The sequence below is a fragment of the Heptranchias perlo genome, chromosome 7 (genome assembly GCF_035084215.1).
Source record: "Heptranchias perlo isolate sHepPer1 chromosome 7, sHepPer1.hap1, whole genome shotgun sequence".
Taxonomy (NCBI): domain Eukaryota; kingdom Metazoa; phylum Chordata; class Chondrichthyes; order Hexanchiformes; family Hexanchidae; genus Heptranchias; species Heptranchias perlo.
The window spans coordinates 92,183,759-92,209,527 of NC_090331.1; the positions used below are offsets into that span (position 1 = coordinate 92,183,759).

General features: G+C 42.8%; 1 protein-coding gene across 1 annotated transcript in view; it reads right to left on the minus strand.

Moving 5' to 3' along the window:
• The window catches only part of LOC137323411 (sperm-associated antigen 16 protein), a 982,420-nt gene that overhangs the window by 247,870 nt on the left and 708,781 nt on the right, over window positions 1-25,769 (minus strand). The window contains exon 14 of the mRNA XM_067986887.1: window positions 18,929-18,994. Within this exon, the coding sequence (XP_067842988.1) occupies window positions 18,929-18,994 (66 nt within the window). The remainder of the gene's footprint in view (window positions 1-18,928; window positions 18,995-25,769) is intronic.

The following is a 25,769-nucleotide window of genomic DNA, read 5'->3' on the forward strand; positions in this document are numbered from 1 at the left end:
CGGATTTGTTAAAGACAAGTTGTGTTTAACTAACCTGAGAGAGTTTTTTGATGAGGTAACAGAGAGGGTAGATGAGGGCAATGCAGTTGATGTGGTGTATATGGACTTTCAAAAGGCGTTTGATAAAGTGCTGCATGGTAGGCTTGTCATTAAGATTGCGGCTCATGGAATAAAGGGGGCAGTAGCAACATGGATACAGAATTGGATAAGGGACAGGAAGTAGACAGTAGTGGTGAACGGTTGTTTTTTGGACTGGAGGGAGGTGTACAGTGGCGTTCCCCAGGAGTCAGTGCTGGGACCATTGCTTTTCTATATATATATTAATGACTTGGACTTGGGTGTACAGGGCACAATTTCAAAATTCGCAGATGACACAAAACTTGGAAGGGTAGTAAACAGTGAGGAGGATAGTGATAGACTTCAAGAGGATATAGACAGGCTGGTGGAATGGGCAGACCCATGGCAGATGAAATTTAACGCAGAAAAATGCGAAGTGATACATTTCGGTAGGAAGAATGAGGAGAGGCAATATAAACTAGAGGGCACAACTCTAAAATGGGTACAGGAACAGAGAGATCTGGGGGCATATGTGCACAAATTGTTGAAGGTGGCACGGCAGGTTGAGGAAGTGGTTAAAAAAGCATACGGGATCCTGGGCTTTATAAATAGAGACACAGATTACAAAAGTATTGAAGTCATGATGAACATTTATAAAACACTGGTTCGGCCACAACTGGAATATTGTGTCCAGTTCTGGGCACCGAACTTCAGGAAAGACGTGAAGACCTTAGAAAAGGTGCAGAAGAGATTTAATAGAATGATTCCAGGGATGAGGGACTTTAGTTACATGGATAGACTGGAGAAGCTGGGGTTGTTCTCCTTGGAACAGAGACGGTTGCGAGGAGATTTGATAGAGGTATTCAAAATCATGATGTGTCTAGACAGAGTAGATAGAGAGAAACTGTTCCCATTGGCTGAAGGGTCAAGAACCAAAGGACATAGATTTAAGGTGATTGGCAAAAGAACCAAAGGTGACATGAGGAAAAACTTTTTTACACAGCAAGTGGTTAGGATCTGGAATGCACTGCCCAAGGGGGTGGTGGAGGCAGATTCAATCATGGCCTTCAAAAGGGAACTGTATAAGTACTTGAAAGGAAAAAATTTGCAGGGCTATGGGGAAAGGGCCGGAGAGTGGGACTAGTTGGATTGCTCTTGCATAGAGCCGGCGCAGACTCGATGGGCTGAATGGCCTCCTTCCGTGCTGTAACCTTTCTATGATTCTATCAGCATAACCCTCTACTCCTCTCTCCCTCATGTGTTTATCTAGCTTCCCCTTAAATCCATCCATGCCTCATCTACTCCTTGTAGTAGCCAGTTCCACAGTCTAACCACTCCCTGAGTAAAGAAGTTTCTCCAGAATTCTCTACTGGATTTATTAGTGATTATCTTATATTTATGGTCCCTAGTTTTGGTCTCCCCCAGAAGTGAAAATATCTTCTTTACGTCTCTAGAGAGCCTCAGTGACCTCCTTGATACAGCAGTGGACTGCAAACTGTTATATGTTGCTGATGTTACCTGCTACAGCCTGGAAGGAGCCTGTGGCATAAAAGTTTAGGTCCAGGGCGACCTTAACAGCCACAGGCAGTGCTGTCCATGGCTGCAGGAGATGACATAGCTCAGTGACTTCTTCCTTTGTGATGAGAAGACGCCTCAGTGATGTTCATGTCGGAGAAGTGCTGTGGGTATGGCTTCCTGCGCTGTGCTCTCCCCCTCTCTCTTCTGCGAGCTGCTCCTGCTCTCTCCCGCTCTCCCTTGCTGTTGCCCTTCATCCTCCAGCCCCAAAGGCAGCCTGATCAGACCACGCACAGCTGCAGTACCACTGTTTGTGAAAGCAGATCAAAGCAGTGCAGCACCAGCAAAATCTTCCTCTCAGCAGTATGAATTAAAGTTTTCTCAGTCAGAAAACAGTCCAAAAAACACCCAGAAGTTAACCAGCAGCCTAAAAGACAAACCAGCAATTAAACTGTATGTAGTGGATATGCCCATTAAATCACACCTACGAAGACAGATGTGAAGAATTCATCAAACACGCCTATATCCTGATATTTAACAATACTTATACCCCTTTATCCTTTAAAGGGCCTATCTGATGTTTTATTCTCCATTAACTGTGCGTAGAGGAATTCTTTGATTCCCCAGCAGCTATCTATAATCCACCTTTTCATTGCCTTCACTCTTCTGATACTCATTTCAGTTATCTTCATCCAGCTTTTTATGACTCCCAGCCTTCACTGCTGTTTGGTTACTTACAGCTTTTAAAATAATTTTGATTGGTTTTTCCATTACTTTTGACCTCCTTACATGACCCCTCTGTTCTCGGTCTTGTTCTCACGATGAACCCTGAAGCAAATAACCTGCCAGTCATAAATCCGCAAGAGGAATATGAATTAAATTAGCAGATAACCTGAAAACAAGTTGTGTGTTTTCCAAGGTAATAATAGAAACAAAAAAGAAAAAGGAATGATCTTATCTGGTTGTAAGTCAAATAAAGAAAAACTTCAAAAGCAATTAATATTGAGCCAGGAAACTTGTGATTGGAAGAAAAGAAAGAAAGAACTTGCATTGATATAGCACCTTTTATGACCTCAGGTTGTTCCAAAGCAGTTTACAGCCGATAAAGTACTTTTGAAGTGTAGTCACTGTTGTAATGTAGGAAATGTGGCAGCCAATTTGCACCCAGTAAGGTCCCACAAAAAGTGATAATGACCAGATCACCTGTTTTTTAGAGATGTTGGTTGAGGGATAAATATTGGCCAGGACACCAGGGAGAACTGCTTTGCTATTCTTTGAATAGTGCCATAGAGTCTTTTATGTCCACCTGAGAGACCAGTCAGGGCCTCGGTTTAACATCTCATCTGAAAGATGGCACCTCCAACGGTCCGGTGATCCCCCAGTACTGCACTGGAGTATCAGCTGAGAGTCATCTTTTGAATGAGATGTTAAACCAAGGCCCTGACTGCTCTCTCAGGTCTCATGGCACTATTCATAGAAGAGCAGGGGAGTTCTCTCCAGTGTCCTGGCCATTATTTATCCCTCAACCAACATCACCAAAGCAAATTATCTGGTTGTTGTCACATTGCTGTTTGTGGGACCTTGCTGTGCGCAAACTGTTTCCTACATTACAACAGTGACTACACTTCAAAAGTACTTTATCGGCTGTAAACTGCTTTGGGACATCCTGAGGTCATGAAAGGTGCTATATCAATGCAAGTTCTTACTTTCTTTTCTTCCAATCACAAGTTTCCTGGCTTGATATTAATTGCTTTTGAAGTTTTTCTTTCTCTGTCTTACAACCAGATAAGATCATTCCTTTTTCTTTTTTGTTTCTATTATTACCTAGGAAAACACACAATTTGTTTTCAAGTTATCTGAGAATTTAATTCATAGTCCTCTTGTGGATTTGTTATGACTGGCATGTTATTTACTTCAGGGCTCATCGTGAGAACAAGACCAAGAACAGAGGGGTAAAATAACCTGCTGACTCAGAGGTGAGAGTGCTACCAACTGAGCCATGGCCAACACCGGGAAGAGAAAACAACTGCCAACAAATATTGACTGGATTTTTTATAGAGGGGGTGAATGGCTATCACATGATAGGTCAGTTGAAGAAATATGTATATTCATTTGAAAATTATTTATCTTGCAAGTACATTTGATGAAGTAAACCTTAATGGTTTTACATATAAATTTGATCTGAAGGACCACTGTAGCTTCTTAATTTTCTGATTGCTGTGAGTCCCTGTGCAGTACAGGATTTCTGAACAGAAAGTTCTTTAGAAATAAAAGAAAACACAGTTGGATCATTAGAATATTTACATTTTTCTAGCAATTCCTACAATTAATCTTGAAAAAGAATATAATTTCTTTACGTGATACAACCAGAAGTATTTGAGATACACTCTGTAGCTCATATTGTAGGATAACACTCTCAGAGATGACAGTTTTAAAGATGTATGTTTGAGGCTTGTGAGGAAAATCACATGCCTCAGATGATCATGGTGTTCTACTTCATACTACCCTTACAGATAGTAGCATCATTTCACTGGAGAGTTACCCCAAATAATGAGATAACGCTTAAAACATCTGTTGGGAAAAGGAAAGTTTTTAGTTTAAATGTTACCTTTAATATCTCAGAAAATGATTAAGAGCATAAAGATAAATGAATCATTAGGAGTAATTTTCACCTTCACGACTTGGGTGATAAACTAGTGATAAACAGAACCCGCCTGACTTTAGCTTCCACTGGTCCACTCCACTAGTTTAACGCCCAAGTCATGAAGGTGAAATTACCCTCATCCTCTTTTAGCACACAACTAGAATAACTATTTCAGGAGAATGCAACTAACAAACAGTATTTATAGGAACATAGGAACAGAAGTAAGCCATTCAGCCCCTCGAACCTGTTTCACCATTCAATTAGAGAAGGCGGATCTGTATCTTAACTCCATTTACCCACCTTGGTTCCATATCCCTTAATACCCTGACCTTACAAAAATCTATCAATCTCAGTTTTGAAATTTTTAATTGACCCCCAGCCTCAACAGCTTTTTGGGGGAGAGAGTTCCAGATTTCCACTCCCCTTTGTGTGAAGAAGTGCTTCCTGACATGACCCCTGAATGACCTAGCTCCAGTTTTAAGGTTATGCCCTCTTGTTCTGGACTCCCCCACCAGAGGAAATAGTTTCTCTCTATCTACCCTATCAAATCCTTTAATCATCTTAAGTTATGCCACGCCAATGTTAGATTGGTAACTTCGAGCTTCTTTAATTCATTCCCTTGTTTCTCCACCCTTCCACTTTGTTTCTAGACTCTAAGCCATGCACCGCTCCATGTCTCAGAGTGTAGGTAGGCAATCTACTACAAGCTCACAGTGATTGCTGCTTCTAAGCCAACCAGTAGGAGTGTACGTGGCTGTTCGATCTTTCTGCCTTGTAGGGGATCGCCTGGCTGAAGGCAAGAACTTACTTTTTGGGGAAGTTCACCTGTAAACAAGCACTCTGTGGCACAGCAGTCAAGTAGTGTGCCAATAAATTACACAAGCCGAGAAATTCCCCATTACGCTGTTTGTGACACGTTGATGAGTGTGACTGGGTGAAGTTACTCTCTTCTCTAGTTTGATAAAATTGTTTCATTGCTTAAAAGAAAGGATCTTATGACTTCATTAAAACAGAAAATATGAAAGTATTGGAAATCTGAACGCTGAACACACCAATATTTTCTCGAATTGTGTTTTGTGTCTTTTACAATAAGAACAATTTGCATTGATATAGCGCCTTTAACATAGTAAAACATTCCAAGGCACTTCACAGGAGCGTAATCAGACAAAAATTGACACTGAGGCAAAGAAGAAGCAATTGGGACATTAGATCTCAGCCCCAGGACACCGTTGCAAGAGTTCCTCAGGGCAGTGTCCTAGGCCCAACCATCTTCAGCTGCTTCATCAATGACCTTCCCTCCATCATAAGGTCAGAAACGGGGATGTTCGCTGATGATTGCAGTGTTCAGTTCCATTCGCAACCCCTCAGATAATGAAGCAGTCCGAGCCCACCTGCAGCAAGACCTGGACAACATCCAGGCTTGGGCAAATAAGTGGCAAGTAACATTCGCGCCAAACAAGTGCCAGGCAATGACCATCTCCAACAAGAGAGAGTCTAACCACCTCCCCTTGACATTCAATGGCATTACCATCGCCAAATCTCCCACCGTCAATATCCTGGGGGTCCCTATTGACCAGAAACTTAACTGGACCAGTCACATAAATAGTGTGGCTACAAGAGCAGGTCAGAGGCTGGGTATTTTGCAGTGAGTGACTCACCTCCTGACTCACCAAAACCTTCCCATCTACAAGGCACAAGTCAGGAGTGTGATGGAATACTCTCCACTTGCCTGGATGAGTGCAGCTCCAACAACACTCAAGAAGCTCAACATCATCCAGGACAAAGCAGCCCGCTTGATTGGCACCTCATCCACCATCCTAAACATTCACTCCCTTCACCACTGGCGCACAGTGGCTGCAGTGTGTACCATCTACAGGATGCACTGCAGTAACTTGCCAAGGCTTCTTCGACAGCACCTCCCAAACCTGCAACCTCTACCACCTAGAAAGACAAAGGCAGCAGGCGCATGGGAACAACACCACCTGCACGTTCCCCTCCAAGTCACACACCATCCCAACTTGGAAATATATCGCTGTTCCTTCATTGTTGCTGGGTCAAAATCCTGGAACTCCCTACCTAACAGCACTGTGGGAGAACCTTCACCACACGGACTGCAGCGGTTCAAGAAGGTGGCTCACCACCACCATCTCAAGGGCAATTAGGGATGAGCAATAAATGCCGGCCTCGCCAGCGATGCCCACATCCCATGAATTAAGAAAAAAAGTTGATTAAACGCTTGGTCAAAGGAGCAAGTTTTAAGCAGCATCTTACAGGACGAGAGAGAGGTAGACAGGCAGAGAGGTTTAGGGAGGGAATTCCAGAGCTTAGGGCCAAGATGGCTGAAAGCACGTCTGCCAATGGTCGGGCGAAGGGAGTGGGGTATGCACATGAGGCCAGAATTGGATGGGTGCAGAGATCTCGGAGGGTTGTAGGGCTGGAGGAGGTTACAGAGATAAGGAGGGGCGAGGCCATGGAGGGATTTGAACAAAAGGATGAGAATTTTAAAATCAGGGCATTGGTGAACCGGCTGCCTTCATTAAAGTTTTTACTTGAAGGTCCAAGCCTGTCTGAAAAGCTTGGACTTTGACAAGATATCTTCACCCCACATGAGTTTTCAATTACATCTATGCTTTCGAAGCATGTGCAATTTGTAGAATTTTCCAGAATGTTGTCTGTACATTCTGAGCATGTGCAGATTGCAGAATTTCCCAGAGCACAATCTGTGCATCAATCGGAGTTAAAGGGCAGAGGGGTGAGTCCCCTCATCCTGTGAGGATTCGAGAATTTGTTCACTTTTTCCAAAAGACTTTGAATGAAACTGGAGACTGCATTCCCTTGGCCTTTTAGGGCATGTGATGAATTTATATAACTATAATACCATTGTGCTTTTCTACTGTGAACTCCTCACAGAAAAACAGAAGTAGCACATCTGTGCAGAAACAGCCATTATCGTGTGAGTGATTAAGGTGTCAGCTGCCTCTCAGTGGGTGCCTCTAAGTCGAAGGTTTTGGGTTCAAGCCTCACCCCAGAGACTTGAGCGCAAAATCCAGCCTGACATTTCAGTGCCGTACTGACGGAGTGCTGCACTGTCGGAGGAGCCTTTTGGATGAGACGTTAAACTGAGGCCCTGTCTGTCCTCGCAGGTGGTTTTACCTGGGAGTACAGCCCAAGAGGACCAAACACAGTATCTTTAAAACTATTCTTGTGAGGCCAGGAAGAGCAGGTGCTCCTCCGGGCTCCACAAAAATAATGTGGGTCGTTCCCAACACCACCCCCCGTGACCCTACCTCGTCACCTGACCAACATTGCTACCAGCTGGGCTGTCCAATGATGCATTGGCCCAGAACTGGCAAGCTACAGCAGGTGAGCTGCCCGATAGTTAGAATCTACCCCAAAAAAGTGTAAGCATCTCAGGTGTCTTGTTTCAACTGATTATTTGCTTTACATGATGTAGCACAGGCATGTGCCTCAAAGTAAATATTATTTTGTGGTTTAAGTGTGCTGTTTATTTGAGTAATGCTGCTCCATGTTATGTACAACTCTGATATATAGGTAGCCCAGTAGTAAGAACACAGTAGGGCTGAAAATCTGCAACCCTTCAGGAAATTCCCAGTGTAACTCTGGCAAGAGTCTGGCAAATGGGTTCCAAGTTAGGCTGGGGCCCAGTTACACTGGCAGTTTCCAGTGGGTATTATCAAGGGTGGAGTCTCCACCCACCCCAAGCAAGGCCACCAGCATAAAAGGGGGCACAGCTTGAGGAGGGGACTTTCAGGCCAGGAGGTCCAATGCCCCCAGCTTGGTGGAGCATTGGCGGGGTGGTACACCAAGTGGAAGCAGGCATAGCAGCCCACTGACCGGTGGCTATGGGAATCTAGGCCTGGGGGTCTTGGTCTGGATCCCTGAAGAAAGATTTGGATTAATTTTTCAGCCCTCCCCCCTAATGCGGCAAGTACGGAATGTTTCCAGCAGAGCTCAGCGGCCTCCTTAGTGTGGCCAGTGTACACTAGGATTCCCCATAGCTCCCCCATGAAAGGAACCCAAGATGTGCCCATAGTGGCACAAGTGCCTGCCTATCATATTTAAATTTAGCAACCTTCTCCTGACCCCGCTAACTTTGCCGGTATTTACACCCGGATCAAAGGTCAGAGGGTTTTCAGGGCCAGGGGATTTTAAAAACTGACTGTAAACGCTTCTATAAATGTGTCAAGAGAAAAAGATTAGTGAAGACAAATGTAGGTCCCTTACAGTCAGAAATGGGGGAAATTATAATGGGGAACAAAGAAATGGCAGAACAATTAAATACATACTTTGGTTCTGTCTTCACAAAGGAAGACACAAATAACCTCCCGGAAATGTTAGGGAACCAAGGGTCTAGTGAGAGGGAGGTACTGAAGGAAACCAGTATTAGTAAAAAAATAGTGCTAGGGAAATTAATGGAGCTAAAGGCTGACAAATCCCCAGGGCCTGATAATCCACATCCCAGAGTACTAAAGGAAGTGGCCCTGGAAATAGTGGATGCATTGGTGATCATCTTCCAAAATTCTATAGACTCTGGAACAGTTCCTACAGATTGGAGGGTGGCAAATGTAACCCCACTATTTAAAAAAGGAGGGAGAGAAAACACAGGGAATTACAGACCAGTTAGCCTAACATCAGTAATGGGAAAATGCTAGAGTCTATTATAAAAGATGTGATAACAGAACACTTAGAAGGCATTAACGGGATTGGACAAAGTCAGCATGGGTTTATGAAAAGGAAATCATGCTTAACAAATCTACTGGAGTTTTTTGAGGAGGTAACTAATAGAATAGATAGGGGAGAACCAGTGGATGTGGTGTACTTGGATTTTCAGAAGGCTTTTGATAAGGTCCCACACAAGAGGTTAGCGTGCAAAATTAAAGCACATGGGATTGGGGGGAATATACTGGCATGGATTGAGAATTGGTTGACAGACAGGAAACAGAGAGTAGGAATAAACGGGTCTTTTTCCGGGTGGCAGGGATCAGTGCTTGGGCCCCAGCTATTCACAATATATATCAATGATTTGGATGAGGTAATGGAATGTAACATTTCCAAGTTTGCAGACGACACAAAGCTGGGGTGGAATGTGAGCTGTGAGGAGGATGCAAAGAGGCTCCAATGTGATTCAGACAAGTTGGGTGAGGATGTCCTTGTGCCAGTCGCTGAAAGTGAGCATTCAGGTGCAGCAAGCAGTTAGGAACGCGAATGGTATGTTGGCCTTCATTGCAAGAGGATTTGAGTACAGGAGCAGGGATGTCTTACTGCAGTTATACAGGGCCTTGGTGAGACCACATCTGGAGTATTGTGTGCAGTTTTGGTCTCCTTATCTGAGGAAGGATGTCCTTACCATGGAGGGAGTGCAACGAAGGTTTACCAGACTGATTCCTGGGATGGCAGGACTGACGTATGGGGAGAGATTGGGTTGACTCGGCCTGTATTCACTAGAGTTTAGAAGAATGAGAGGTGATCTCATCGAAACATATAAAATCCTAACAGGACTAGACAGACTAGATGCAGGGAGGATGTTCCCGATGGCTGGGGAGTCCAGAACTAGGGGTCACAGTCTCAGGATACAGGGTATGCCATTTAAAACCGAGATGAGGAGAAATTTCTTCACTCAAGGGGTGGTGAACCTGTGGAGGCCAAGTCATTAGATGTATTCAAGAAGGAGATAGATATATTTCTTAATGCTGAAGGGATCAAGGGATATGGGGAAAAAGCGGGAACAGGGTACTGAGTTAGACGATCAGCCATGATCATTTTGAATGGCGGAGCAGGCCCGAAGGGCCGAATGACCTACTCTTGCTCCTATTTTCTATGTTTCTATGTTTAGCAACAGGCAAATACACAGCCCGGAAACCCACCTCTTTTTGGTTGATCTCAACATCTCCTTTCTATCTCTTCACTATTAGGGATGATTGCCTCTGGTTGCTACGTGTAGCAACATTGTAAACAAATATGAGAAGATTTCTTTTGGTCAGCATTTCTAGCAAGGTTTTAAGCGCTAATCCAGACCATTGGAGACATTTACAGCCTGACAAGAGCATTGCTTAAAAATATCTTATCTGGGATGTGAGCGATGCTGGTAATGCTGCATTTATTGCCCCATTCCTGATTGCACTGAAAGGTGGCGATGGGCCTTCTCCTTGAACTGCTGGAGTTGTTGTGCTGATGGTGCCCCCACAATGGTGTTGGGTAGGAAATTGCAGGGTATTGACCCAGTGACGATAAAGGAATAAAGGTACATGTTCAAGTCAGGATGGTGTTTAGCCTGTGGGTAGGCTTGTAGCTTGGTGCCTCATTCTGAGGTATGCCTGATGCTGCTCCTGGCATGCCCTTCTATGCTCCCCTTTGAACTAGAGTTGGTCTCCAAGCTTCATGGTGATGGAGAACTGAGGGATGTGTCAGGCCATAAGGTTACAGATTGTGATGACATACAATTGCGCTGCTACTAATAGCCGCAAGCCTCCTGGAGGCCTAGTTTTGGGTGGCCGGATCTGTTCTTAGTCTGTCTTGCTTAGCACAGCTGCAGTGCTGCACACATTGGAGGGAGTTCTCACTATAAATATAAGACTTTGTCTTCACAAGGACTGGACAGTGGCCACTCCTACCAGTGCTATCATGAACGGATGTGTGCCTGTGATAGGTAGTTTGGTGAGGATGAGGTCAAATAGGTTACGCCCTCATGTTGGCTCCCTCATCAGTCTGGCAGCTATGTCATTCAAAATGTGGCCAGTGGTGGTATTACCAAGCCACTCTGTGCCCTTGCTACCCTCAGTGCTTCTTCCAGATGTTCAAGTTGGAGGAGTACTGATTTTCCAGTTGAGGGGGTGTAGTAGGTGGTGATCAGCAGGAGGTTTCCTTGGCCTTGTTTGACCTGAAGCCATGAAATTTCGTAGAGACCAGAATGAATGTTGAAGATTCCGAGACCAAGCTGACCTGACAATACCATTATGTCCCATCTCTGGTGAATCTGTTCTGCTGGTGGCCACGGGGCACATCCAGTCTGGGATGCAGGCTGTATGACTGTATCAGTCTGTTGTTTGATTATTCCACGGGGCAGTTCTCCCATCTTGGGCAGATGTTAGTGAGGAGGACTTCACGGGGTCAACTAAGCTGGATTGACTGAGTCTTGTCCTGATATTTTTCTAATGATTCTGTTCTGTAGCAAAAACAACTGAGTGGTTTGCTAGGCTAATTCAGAGGGCATTAAAAGTCAACCATACATTGTGAGACTGGAGTCACAAATCAGCCAGACTAGGTAGAGTTCCCTTCCATGAAGGATATCAGTAACAGGATGCACTGCAGCAACTTGCCAAGGCTTCTTCGACAGCACCTCCCAAACCCGCGACCTCTACCACCTAGAAGGACAAGAGCAGCAGACACATGGGAACAACACCACCTGCACATTCCCCTCCAAGTCACACACCATCCCGACTTGGAAATATATCGCCGTTCCTTCATCGTCGCTGGGTCAAAATCCTGGAACTCCCTTCCTAACAGCACAGTGGGAGAACCGTCACCACACGGACTGCAGCGGTTCAAGAAGGCGGCTCACCACCACCTTCTCAAGGGCAATTAGGGATGGGCAATAAATGCCGGCCTCGCCAGCGACGCCCACATCCCATGAACGAATAAAAAAAAACCTTGTTGGATTTTTATGACAAAAAAAGCCCTGATGATCATTTTTCCTGACATTAGCCATAAATTATCAGATTTATTAAATTCAGTTCTACAATTTGCCATGGTTAGGTTTGATCTCACACTCTCTATTTTCCTAGTCAAGGACCATAACCACTACACTAATATCCCCTTTACAGCAGGGAATAGGTGTGATACAGAACAAAAGGTAATATCAGTAAAACAACTACCAACCCACCCAAATAAAAAACAAAAACAAAAATAAATAAAGCAATAATTATTAAAGATCAGAAAAAAGACTCTACCTTTCACAACCCCAGGACGTCCTAAAACGCTTTACAGCCAGTGAAGTACTTTTGAAGTGTAGTCACTGCTGTAATGTAGGAAACGCGGCAGACAGTTTTTGCACAGCAAGGTCCCACAAACAGCAATGTAATAATGACCAGATAATCTGTTTTTTGTGGTGTTGGCTGAGGGCTAAATATTGGCCACAACACCAGGGAGAACTCCCCTGCTCTTCTTCAGAACAGTGCCATGGGATCTTTTACATCCACCTGGAAGGGCACATGAGGCCTCTCTTTTACAACTCATCTGAAAGGCAGCACCTCTGACAGTGCAGCACTCCCTCAGTACTGCACTGGAGTGTCAGCCTAGAATTTATTCTTAAGTCCCTAAAGTGGGACTTAAACCCACAATCTACTGACTCAGAAGCACGGGTGCTACCACTAAGCCACAGCTGGCACCACACCTAATTTTCTTTTACATTACCTTCAACAGGAAAGAATGAAATGGGTTGCCGATTCACTATCAGCTTGTTTTGCGCTACTGGCATTGACCAATGTCACTCTCCTGGAGTTCTCTTTGTATTTTTGTAATCAGATGCGCCCTTTCTTGGAAAGCAAAGTGAGAGTGACACAAGGGAAAGGGAGAATTACAAATGTGAGTAAAATTGATGCAAGTTTAGCAAAGTAGGATGCGCTAATTTTATGTATGGCCCAATAAAATTCATACACAGAGCGCTTTTTACTGGGATACATACCATAAGTTGTGAAGGACCTGGGGTTTATTGTGTCCTCTAAGAAAGCTACTGTTACACATAAATAACTTGGAAGAAAGCAAAAGCAATTTAAAATCTAGAACAATCACGAAAAAGCATGCAGAACATATATTATTGACATTATCATCACTATTTTTCAATATAAAGTTTACACAAATCTACTGGAAAAATTAATCCCTTCATTGAAAGCACAATACTGCAGGTATATTTAATAAGAAAGTGCCCTTTGAAGAAATAACATTTAATATAGTTGAGGCTGAGTAGTTTACACTGCATAAAAACTGCATTTATTATAGTATTACCAACAGCATATTCATTTTGTTTAGGGCCGTAGTCTCTAATGTTATTTCTACGTGTGAGAGAGAGAGGAGCTAATTCAGTACTCTTGGATAAACTGTAAAAGTCATCGAATCATAGAATCTTACAGCACAGAAGGAGGCCATTCAGCCCATCGTGCCTCTGCCGGCTCTTTGAATGAGCTATCTAATTAGTTCCACTCCCCTGCCCAGCAATTTTCTCCCCTTCAAGTATTTATCCCATTCCCTTTTGAAAGTTACTATTTAATCTGCTTCCACCACCCTTTCAGGCAATGCATCCCAGATCATAATAACCAGATCATAATAATACGTTAAAAAAATTCCCCTCATCTCACCTCGAGCTCTTTTGCCAAAAGTATGATATATGAACAGGGAAACATCTGTAATCTATAGAACAGCTCAAAATTCTATAGATTCTGGAATAGTTCCTGCAGATTGGAGGGTAGCAACTGTAACCCGACTATTTAAGAAAGGAGGGAGAGAGAAAACAGGGAACTACAGACCGGTTAGCCTGACATCAGTAGTATGGAAAATGCTAGAATCTATTATAAAAGATATGATAACAGGACACTTAGAAAATAATAATAGGATTTAGCAGAGTCAAATTGGATTTATGAAAGGGAAATCATGTTTGACAAACCTATTGGAGTTTTTTGAGGATATAGCTAGTAGAATAGATAAGGGGGAACCAGTGGATGTGGTGTATTTAGATTTTCAGAAGGCTTTTGATAAGGTCCCACACAGGAGGTTGGTGAACAAAGTTAGAGCACATGGAATTGAGGGTAATATACTGGCATGAATTGAGAGTTGGTTAAAAGAGAGTAGGAATAAACAGGTCTTTTTCAGGATGGCAGACTGTGACTAGTGGGGTACCGCAGGGATCAATGCTTGGGCCCCAGCTATTCACAATCTATATCAATGATTTGGATGAGGGGACCAAATGTAATATTTCCAAGTTTGCTGATGACACAAAACTAGGTGGGAATGTGAGTTGTGAGGAGGATGCAAAGAGGCTTCAAGGGGATATAGACAGGCTAAATGAGCAGGGCACGAACATGGCAGATGGAATATAATGTGGAAAAATGTGACGTTATCCACTTTGGTAGGAAAGACAGAAATGCAGAGTATTTTTTAAATGTTGAGAGATTGGGAAATGTTGATGTTCAAAAGGACCTGGGTGTCCTTGTACATGAGTCACTAGCAGCTAACATGCAGGTGCATCAAGCAATTAGGAAGGCAAATGGTATGTTGGCCTTTATTACAAGAGGATTTGAGTACAGGACTAAAGATGTCTTACTGTAATTATATATGGCCTTGGTGAAACTGCACCTGGAGTATTGTGTACAATTTTGGTCTCCTTACCTAAGAAAGGATATACTTGCCATAGAGGGAGTGCAACAAAGGTTCACCAGACTGGCGGGATTGTTGTATGAGGAGAGATTGAGTAGACTAGGCCTGTATTCTCTAGAGTTTAGAAGAATGAGAGGTGATCTCATTGAAACATACAAAATTCTTACAGGGCTCGACAGGATAGATACAGGGAGGATGTTTCCCTTGGCTGGGGGGGTCTAGAACCAGGGGTCACAGTCTCAGAATAAGGGGTAAGCCATTTAGGACTGAGATGAGGTGAAATTTCTTCACAGTGAGGTGGTGAATCTTTGGAATTCTCTAGCCCAGAGGGCTGCGGAGGCTCAGTCATTGAGTACATTCAAAACAGAGATTGAGAGATTTCCAGATATTAAAGGCATCAAGGGATATGGGGATAGTGCAGGAAAATGGTGTTGAGGTGGAGGTCAGCCATGATCTTGTTGAATGGCAGAGCAGGCTTGAGGGGCTGGATGCCTCCTCCTGCTCCTATTTCTTATGTTCTTATCTTCTTATGTTCAAATGAATACATGAAATGCTATTTTTATCACATTATTGGATAAATAAATTTAGTTGAAATTTAACCTGAAAAATTATTTTGATTGTCTCTGTTACTTGAAATATGGTACCCCTGTATAGTATCAGGGTTTCAGCTGCAACCAAACAGATAAACTGCAAATGCTGGAAACACAGGGAAGGTCCTTCAGCTATGGAGCGAACAAGTGATTTACATAGAATTTAGAGATCAGAAACAGGCCATTCACCCCAACTGGTCCATGCCAGTGTTCATGTTCCACACAAGCCTAATCCCACCCCTCTTCATCTAACCCTATAAACATATCCCTCAATTCCTTTTTCCCTCACGTGTTTATCTAGCTTCCCCTTAAATGCATCTATGTTATTCGCCTCAACTACTCCTTGTGGTAGTAAGTACCACATTCTCACCACTCTCTGAATAAAGAAGATTCTCCTGAATTCCCTATTGGATTTATTAGTGGCTACCATATATTTATGACCCCTAATTTTGGACTTCCCACAAGTGGAAACATTTGCGCTAAGTCTACCTTATCAAACCCCGTCATAATTTTAAAGACTTCTATCAGATCACCTCTCAGCCTTTTCATTTCTAGAGAAAAGAGCTCCAGCCTGTTCAGCCTTTCCTGATAAGTATATCCTCTCAGTTCTGGTATCATCCTTGTAAATCTTTTTTGTACTTTCTCCAGTACCTCTACATCCTTTTAATAATATGGAGACCAGGTAAGTTAATGTTTCAGACATACAGCCCTTAGTTCTGATGAAGGGCTGTGTGTCTGAATTGTTAACTTGTCTGGTCCGTCCAAAGATGCTGACTGACCTCCTGTGTGTGTCCAGCGTTTTCTGTTTGCTGCAGAAATGCCCTCAGTTACTTACAGTGACTTAAAACACAGAGAATCGAGTCATAGGTAGCCAAAGTCCTTATGGGTTAACAAAGATATAATGATGAATTTTTCACATCAATATTTACAGTGAATTATTTTATCAGGCGTCAATTGTTAAAATAAAACAAATACTATGGATATGCAAAATCATTCTCAACATCACTTCTTATGGTACCTTACTGTAATGTTAATGTATGGTCATTTGTTGTAATCAACATAAAATTCAGTGTGAAAAACAGAAGCATTTGTGGCTGTGAAGTGAACCGTAATGTAACTCCATCTGCTAAAATCAATGCAACTGCAAAGAGAAAGCAAGGAAGGCTTGCATTTATATAGCGCCTTTCATGACCTCAGGACATCCCAAAGTGCTTCACAGCCAATGAAGTACTTTTGAAGTGCAGTCATTGTTGTAATGTAGGAAATGTGAGAGTTAATTTTCGTACAGCAAGATCCCACAAAGAGTAATGTAATAATGATCAGATAATTTGTTTTAGTGATGTTGGTTGAGGGATAAATACTAGCCAGGACACAGGGACAACTCCCCCGCTCTTCTTCAAAATAGTGCCATGGGATCTTTTACGTCCACCTGAGAGGGCAGATGGGGCTTTGGTTTAACGTCTCAACCGAAAGATTGCACCTCCAACAGTGCAGCACTCCCTCAGTACTCCACTGGCAGTGTCAGCCTAGATTATGTGCTCAAGAATCTGAAGTGAGGCTTAAACCCACGACCTTCTGATTCAGAGGTCAGAGTGTTACCCATTGAGCCACGGCTGACAAGAGGGGAAGGGGAGCAGAGATAGGTGAAAAAGAGGAAGAATGAGATCTATATAATGGAAACAGATAGATTAAGAAACACGAGACATACACAGAGATGAAAAAGTATCCATGTTAAACAAGAAAAGCATAATGTCCCTGACCACCTGCAGACCATGATCCTGGTAGTTACATTGGAATTGTACCCACCGGTACTCTCCAGCTCTGACCCCTCTGGAAGTTTGTTACACAATATGTATTTAGTCCTAAATACAATAAGCATTTAAAAAAAACTAAAAGTTAAATGTGATGTTTTTTAAAGGCAGCCACTGTTGAGAATATCGGACTCTGCAGCTTTGTTTTAAACCACAATAGATTGTTGTCAGGCTATCACACTGAATACTAATTGCATTTAAGTCACAGTGCGCTTAATAGATGCTAGTAACACTTTCAAGGGAGCGTCTATATTTGTGTGAAGTTCATAATTTATTAAATAGAATACTGCAGAGAACAAATACCTAAATCAATTATGTGAAACAGCAAATATGATAAATCTTAGCCATTATGAGCTGCTCATGCAAATGTTCCTGAGGGGTTGTAAGATTCCAAAAGCAATCACACTGTGAAGTATCATTTTTAAGTCCTTACCCTATAGCTGCGAACAACAGGATGCATGAAATAATGCTTCTCCTCTGAGTATGAAGGGCAAACTATTCATTGTGGCAAGCGGTTGTGCATGCTAAGTGCTTACTGAAGTAAACAGTTAGTAACTTGTAGTTACCAAGGAAAATAATCTCACCCTTTTTCAGAATACCTGCTATCTTGTTCAGTGAGAGCTAGCAAACCACATGCGTGACAGATATACATAGGATTACATAGAATGTACAGCACAGAAACAGGCCATTCTACCCAACTAGTCTATGCCAGTGTTTATGCTCCACATGAGCCTCCTCTCACCCCTCTTCATCTAACCCTATCAACATAATCTTCTATTCCTTTCTCCCTCATGTACTTATCTAGCTTCCCCTTAAAGGCATCTATGCGATTCGCCTCAACTACTCCTTGTGGTAGCAAGTTCCACATTCTTACCATTATCTTGGTAAAGAAGTTTCTCCTGAATTCAATATTGGATTTATTAGTGACTATCTGATCTTTATGGCCCTAGTTTTGGTCTCCCCCACAAGCAGAAACATCTTCTCTTTCATAATCTTAAAGACCTCTATCAGGTCACCCCTCAGCCTTCTCTTTTCTAAAGAAAAGAGCCCCAGCCTGTTCAATCTTACCTGATGGGTACAAGCTCTCAGTTCTGGTATCATCCTTGTAAATCTTTTTTGCACCTTCTCCAGTGCCTCTATATCCTTCTTGTAATACAGAGATCAGATCTGTGCACGTACTCCACTGTGGTCTAACCAAGGTTCTATACAAGTTTAACAACACTTCCCACCTTTTCAATTCTATCCCTCCAGAAATGAACCCCAGTACTTTGTTTGCTTTTTTTTATGGCCTTAATTATGGCCTTATTAACCTCCACCCCATTTAGATTCTTATAATCCAAGGAGTATGAGGCCTCCTTATTCTTCCTACCAAAATGCACCACCTCACATTTATCTATATTGAAATTCATTTTCCAAATACATGCCCATTCTGCAAGTTTATTAATGTATTTTTGTATTTTGTCGCAATCCTCCTCAGTATTAACTATCCCCCCAATTTGGTGTCATCCTCAAATTTTGAAGTTGTACTTCCGATTCCTGAGTCCAATTCATTTTTGTAAATGGTGAACAACAGTGATCCCAGCACCAATCCCTGTGGAACACCACTTCCCACCTTTTGACAGTCTGAGTAACTACCCTTAACCCATACTCTTTGTTTTCTGTTTTGTAACCAGCTTGTTATCCATTCTGCTACTTTTCCCCTGACTCCACCTTAGTCATGAGTCTACTACGTGCTACCTTATCAAGGGCCTTTTGAAAATCCAAATATATTACATCTACTACATTACCCTGGTCTACCCTTTCTGTTACTTCTTCAAAGAATTCAATAAGGTTGGTCAAGCATGACTTTCCCTTTTGAAATCCGTGCTGACTCTTTATTGTATTTTCAGTTTCTATATAAATAGGCACATGCAAGAAAAACTTACCTTCAGGTTAAAGGTGGCATCATTGCAGGAATGCAGGTGACCAAAGAAAGTTTGAGCGCACAGTCCCTGCAGAAGAAAAAGAAAATGCACGAAATAATAACTCAAAGTTTCAATTCTTAATTTATATGAGAATTGGGAGTGAATGGAGTAAACAAATATATAATTATACTCAATGTGTGCAGCAGGACAGATTATAGGAAGAGCTTTGCTTACTATGACGTAGTTAGATTTGAGCATCTTCCAATTAATACCTTCATAGGATCCCATCTTTCAGAGGCTGTCATGCTTGCTTGCACAGAATAGTGTTATTTGCTGTCTTGCCTGAAATCATTTCCAAATGATAACTCTCAAGGGAACCCCTGAATGCAATATTAGATGCTAAACCTGGTCAGTCTCTTTGGAGAGGTATTAATGAAAGCACCTGCGTCAAATTTAATTGAGTTTATGGTCCGATGATGAAATAAATATTTAATGAATATGGTGAACTTGAAGCGCTCTTAGTACGTTCTGGAGATGAAGCAGAATTCTTCAAAGGGTTGCAGAGCATTAAAATATGAACTGATTAAATACAATACTAACATTTGCCTTTGGCACAATGAGAGGCAATTTTAACCTTGCCAGGAACTAGGCAGTTACAATCGTCCGTGGGACTTACATAGAATTACATACAGGCCATTCGGCCCAACTGATCAATGCTGGTGTTTATGCTCCACATGAGTCTCTTCTCACCCTACTTCATCTCACCCTATCAACATAATCTTCTTTTCCTTTCTCCCTCATGTGTTTATTTTGCTTTCCCTTAAATGAATCTATGATATTCGCCTCAACTACTCTTTGAGGTAGCGAGTTCCACATTCTCACCTCTCTCTGGGCAAAGAAGTTTCTCCTGAATTCCTTATTGGATTTATTGGTGACAAGGAAGAGGCAAGATCATTTCTGCAACTATTGTGCAGTCTGATCCGAGAACCTGGCTCTGTCTCCAGAGAGATGAGAATAAAAGGGACAGAGAGAGAAAAACATATTGAAAAAGAGGGAGATATATAGAGAGGAAAAATGTGTGGGAGAAATATAGAAAGAGACTGAAACACAGGAAAGACAGAAAGAGGCACGGAATAGTGAGAAAAACAGTAACAGAGATATTCGACTGACATGAAAGTATGTGCAAATTATATTTATGGAGTGACACTCACAAAAAATGAAAGACAAACAGAAATAGATAAAAAGAATTACAGAGCAAGAGACACAGTTATAGAGATTGAGCCACAGAAGATTAACCATTATTCATTACAGGGTCATATTGGCTTCCCTTCCTATTATATTTTATCTGGTATTTACAGGATGTTAATTGCCAGTCTATAATATCAACATATCACACACATAAGGTAGATATGTCTACTATTGGTCCAGTTCTAGCTTTGATCTATTTCAGAGATACTGATTAAAAATCTGTTGTTAATCTCATTAATGTTTATTATTCATAAGTCCACTGATTCAGCACCTTCTCTCTCTCTGCTACTTCTCTGTCGATCTGCTCCCAACAAACCATCTTGTGATCTCACTCACTACTCAGTTCACATTTTTCCCCAGTTACGGCGCTCCCACCATTAGCATTCAGACTGAGTAACATGCTTGATCCGACATAACATTTCACGACTCTTTTCCAGTAACATTACACTACCTAATGCAGTGGTTTTCAAACTTTACTGCGTGGGAAACCCCTTCAAATATTATCAGGCACCCATGGACCGCAGCAACGATTAGCACACCCCTGTTGGAATCGCTGCAGATATTAGGTTGATTCTTAACAGTATGATTGACAGTTTAATATTGCATTTAAAGTTCTGAGTGGTTATTCTGCTTCACGCGCAGCAGTATTTACATTACTTTTGGTGTGTTACTTGCTGCTGTTGTCTGCAGCTACATTTCTGCATTGCAAACCTCCTTTCATAGATAGCTTATCCCACAGCACTGTTGTTAGAATATAAGAACATAAGAAATAGGAGCAGGAGTAGGCCAATTGGCCCTTCAAGCCTACTCCGCCATTTAATAAGATCATGGCTGATCTGATCCTAATCTCAAATCTAAATTCATGTCCAATTTCCTGCCCGCTCCCTGTAACCCCTAATTCCCTTCACTTCCAGGAAACTGTCTATTTCTGCTTTGAATTTATTCAATGATGTAGCTTCCACAGCTTCCTGGGGCAGCAAATTCCACAGATCTACTACCCTCTGAGTGAAGAAGTTTCCCCTCATCTCAGTTTTGAAGGAGCAGCCCCTTATTCTAAGATTGTGCCCCCTAGTTCTAGTTTCACCCATCCTTGGGAACATCCTTACCGCATCCACCCGATCAAGCCCCTTCACAATCTTATATGTTTCAATAAGATCGCCTCTCATTCTTCTCAACTCCAATGAGTAGAGTCCCAATCTACTCAACCTCTCCTCATATGTCCGCCCCCTCATCCCCGGGATTAACCGAGTGAACCTTCTTTGTACTGCCTCGAGAGCAAGTATGTCTTTTCTTAAGTATGGAGACCAAAACTGTATGCAGTATTCCAGGTGCGGTCTCACCAATACCTTATATAACTGCAGCAATATCTCCCTGTTTTTATATTCTATCCCCCTAGCGATAAACGCCAACATTCCGTTGGCCTTCTTGATCACCTGCTGCACCTGCATACTAACTTTTTGATTTTCTTGCACTAGGACCCCCAGATCCCTTTGAACTGCAGTACTTTCCAGTCTCTTGCCATCAAGAAAATAACTTGCTCTCTGGTTTGTCCTGCCAAAGTGTATAACCTCACATTTTCCAATATTGTATTTCATCTGCCAAATCTCCGCCCACTCACCCAGCCTGTCTATATCCCCCTGCAGGTTTTTTATGTCCTCCTCACTCTCTACTTTCCCTCCCATCTTTGTATCATCTGCAAACTTCGATATGTTACACTCGGTCCCCTCCTCCAAATCGTTAATATAGATTGTAAAGAGTTGGGGACCCAGCACCGACCCCTGCGGAACACCACTGGCTACTGGTTGCCAGTCCGAGAATGAACCATTATCCCAACTCTCTGCTTCCTGTTAGATAACCAATCCTCCACCCATGCCAGAATATGACCCCCAATCCAGTGATTCTTTATCTTGAGCAATAATCTTTTATGTGGCACCTTGTCGAATGCCTTCTGGAAGTCTAAATACACTACGTCCACTGGTTCCCCTTTATCCATCCTGTACATTATGTCCTCAAAGAACTCAAGCAAATTTGTCAGACATGACTTCCCCTTCGTAAAGCCATGCTGACTTTGTCCTATTAAATTATGTTTGTCCAAATGTTCCGCTACTGTCTCCTTAATAATAGACTCCAAAATTTTACCTACCACAGATGTTAGGCTAACTGGTCTATAATTTCCAGCCTTCTGTCTACTATCCTTTTTAAATAAGGGTGTTACATTAGCAGTTTTCCAATCTGCCGGGACCTTTTGGAAAATTATTACCAAAGCATCCACAATCCCTACTGCCACTTCCCTCAAGACCCTAGGATGTAAGCCATCAGGTCCAGGGGATTTATCCGCCTTGAGTCCCATTAATTTACTGAGTACCAATTCCTTAGTGATTTTAATCGTATTTAGCTCCTCCCCCACTAGAGCCCCCTGTTTGTCCAGTGTTGGGATATTCTTAGACTGAAACAAAATATTTTGTTGGCAGGAGCCGCTTTACTGGAAGCAAGCAGAGTGTCCGACAGCAGTGCTGGATTTGGAGAAGGAAGGCAGTTCATGCAGAGGGAAGAAAGGCAGGTGCCCACTCAACCTCATTGCAGGCGTCTAATCCTCAAGCCTAGGCATACCTATCTGGAGATGTCTGAAGAGCCCTTGAGCTCTATGCTACAGGGAGACGGTTACTTAGTCATGCTATCTCCTCAAGTCTGACCTCCAAGCACGATATACCAAGGGGACAGCTGTGCCTGTGGTTTTAAAGGTTACCACAGTTTTGAAGTGGTGCCATCTATCATATCAATCAGTCTTCAATCCGATGTCTACAACATGTGACAGAAGCTTTATTTGTCAGTGGAAACACTTTCATTACCTTCTCAAATAGGAAGGAGGCAGCAACATAAGCACTTTTATTAGGTGGCGTGCTTTCCAAAAGTGCCATGCCTCACAAGTGTAGGCCTCACCCGGGGGTAGTGATTTTGATTGACAGTTATTTCTGAGATCTTTGAAGGAAGAAGTAAAGCCTGCTGTGATTGACAGCTTGGCAGGCAGAGAGAGAGGTGAGGCAGCAGACCTAACTAAGCGAGAAGGTCAGAGCAAAAAAGGCAGACTGAGTATTTGTAACATGCAGTCATGTCGAGTGGTTTTGAAGTTGTGTGCCAGCCCGACAAGTGAACCCAGACTAGTTTGAGGTTTCAGTAAGTAAACTTATCGTTAGAGTTCATTGAGGTCAATTGAAATGAAAATCAGATGGTTTCTACAAATGGCAGCTGATCCGCAATGCCAGTTTTACACCCGGGAGGCAGGTTGTAAAATCTATCCCTATATTTAGAGAGAAGGCGAATTGCATTTTTGTCATTTTACAGATCAAGGAATGTAGTAAAATATATCTCACTGTGAAAACGGTGTACTATTTGTTAATATATCTTATGTAAAGAAACCACCTGGTAGTCAAAGACTGTGCCTCGACTTGGTAGAATGCATGTCCAGTCTTCCGTTCAAAAAGAGAGGAGAATTCAGGTGAAACATTCCAGTCGCCAGTGTACAAAGTAAGGGTTCTCTGTTACATTGTTTAGATAGAACTGGGGGCCGTGCGGTGCGGTGCGGGGTCAGGGGGGAGCCCACATGTCTATATTGCATAATATTGCATAAAAAGGACCTGGAGGGGCAGGCTGAAGCCATGGTATAAGGGGAGGAGAAAGGCCAGGGGAGACTGGTGCCTCAATCATTGATTGGTAGGACTTTTACTTAATCTGTAAATGTGCCCCTGTATGATCCTTCCTATGATCTTGAGCACAATGTAGTGGCCCTAAGAATAATATGTTTCTACTACCATGCATGCCTACCATACATGTGTAAACAGGTTTCCGCCATGAAGTATCACTGCTGAAGTGGGAGTAGCTCCGAGGACTTACCCAGCCTACACCTCTATTTATAAAAAAACAAACTTTTATTGGCCTTTTTCATGATTTTATATATCTGCACTCGCACTTTCAGGGAACTAAATAGTTGAACCCCCTTCCACACCCTTCAATGTCTTTTCATTAAGTGCATATTCCCATTCTTTGATTTCGTCCCAAAATTGCCACCTGTCTGCCCATTCTGTTAACCTACCTTTGTTTCCTGAAGTCTTTTACAGTCCTCTTCACTGTTTGCCAAACTTCCTACTTTTGTATGGTTACCAAATTTTGAGACTGTGTTCCATATAATCGATATATACCGAGAACAAAAGTGAACCCAGCACTGACTCATGGAGAACACCATTTCCAATCCTTCTCCAGTCTGAGCAACATCCATTTACCATAACTCTCTGTTTCCTATCTGTCAACCAACTTTTTATCCATGTTGCTACATTATACCATATGCCTGAGTGTTTCTAATAAGCCTCTCATGTGAAGTCATCCATTTTGGGAGGAAAAATAAAAAAGCAAAATATTATTTGAATGGAGAAGTACTACAAAATGCTGCGGTACAGAGGGATCTGGGTGTCCTCGTACATGAAACACAAGGGGGCCAATTTTAGGATGGCCGAGCGGGTGTGTTCAGGGCGGGGGGGCTCCTAAAATGGGGGAATCCCGGAGCAGGTCCGGAGCCCGATTTCAACCCGCCCACCTCCGGATTCCCCAATGACGCGTTCGGGTGCGCACGCAGCTCCCGCATGCGGGACTCCCACCAACAATTAAAGCCGGAGGGATGACAATTTAAATACTTACTTACCTAGTTGAGGTACTTGACAGACCTCACTGACAGGAGATTTTGGCAGGGGTGCAATTTTCATGGATCCTCAGCATGTTTCCCGTGCTGTGGGAAACACTCCCTGTTGGAGCAGACGTGTTTCAGTCAGCAGCCAGTGGGAGATGCAAAGGATTTTTTGACATTCGGGGGGATTACCTCATTTATTGCAGCAGGGCACTCTGTGACTTCAGACAACGTTTTGGCTGCAGCACCCTTGTCTTTCCACTCAAAATTATTAATTTATACCCTAAACTCTGCTGTGCAAACACATTTACCTACTTTGCGGACCCCCTCAAACTCACACCGTCAGGATGGGGGGGCTCCATGGCTGCATTCATCACTTCATCTGAGGACGAGCAACATCACCAGCCTCGCCAGGCATGCCGTCCACCTCCGCCATATGGAGCTCCACAACACAGTGCTGTGCCACAGGCATCTGCACAAAATAGTTGTGCAACTACACATACACCCACTGTAGGGTGACCCAATGGGTGGCATCAAGTGTGGGTGTTCATGGAGAACCTCATGAAAGGGACTTATTGCACAAGCCAGTCAAGAATGGCCAAGAAGTGGCAGTAGTGGTGACAATATAATATTTAATGTGAGTTGAACCAAAATCAAATATAAATAAAAAACATGATAAACCGTCAAACACCCTTGTGCATCCCCTTTGTGCTCACAAAACCTTTGCCTTACTCTTCCTACTACTCATACGTGATGCATCCCCTGTGGCTGCAGCAGAGGTAGTGGTAGGTTGGGTGAGGGTGACCGTAAAAGAGATGCATCAGAGGGTGAGTATGAGACAGAGCCATGAGATTGTATGAGGATTGGGTTGAGTGGTAGTGGTGGGATGAGTATTGGCGAGGTGAGTAAGTGCAGGTAAGTTGAGGATGAGGTTTGAGT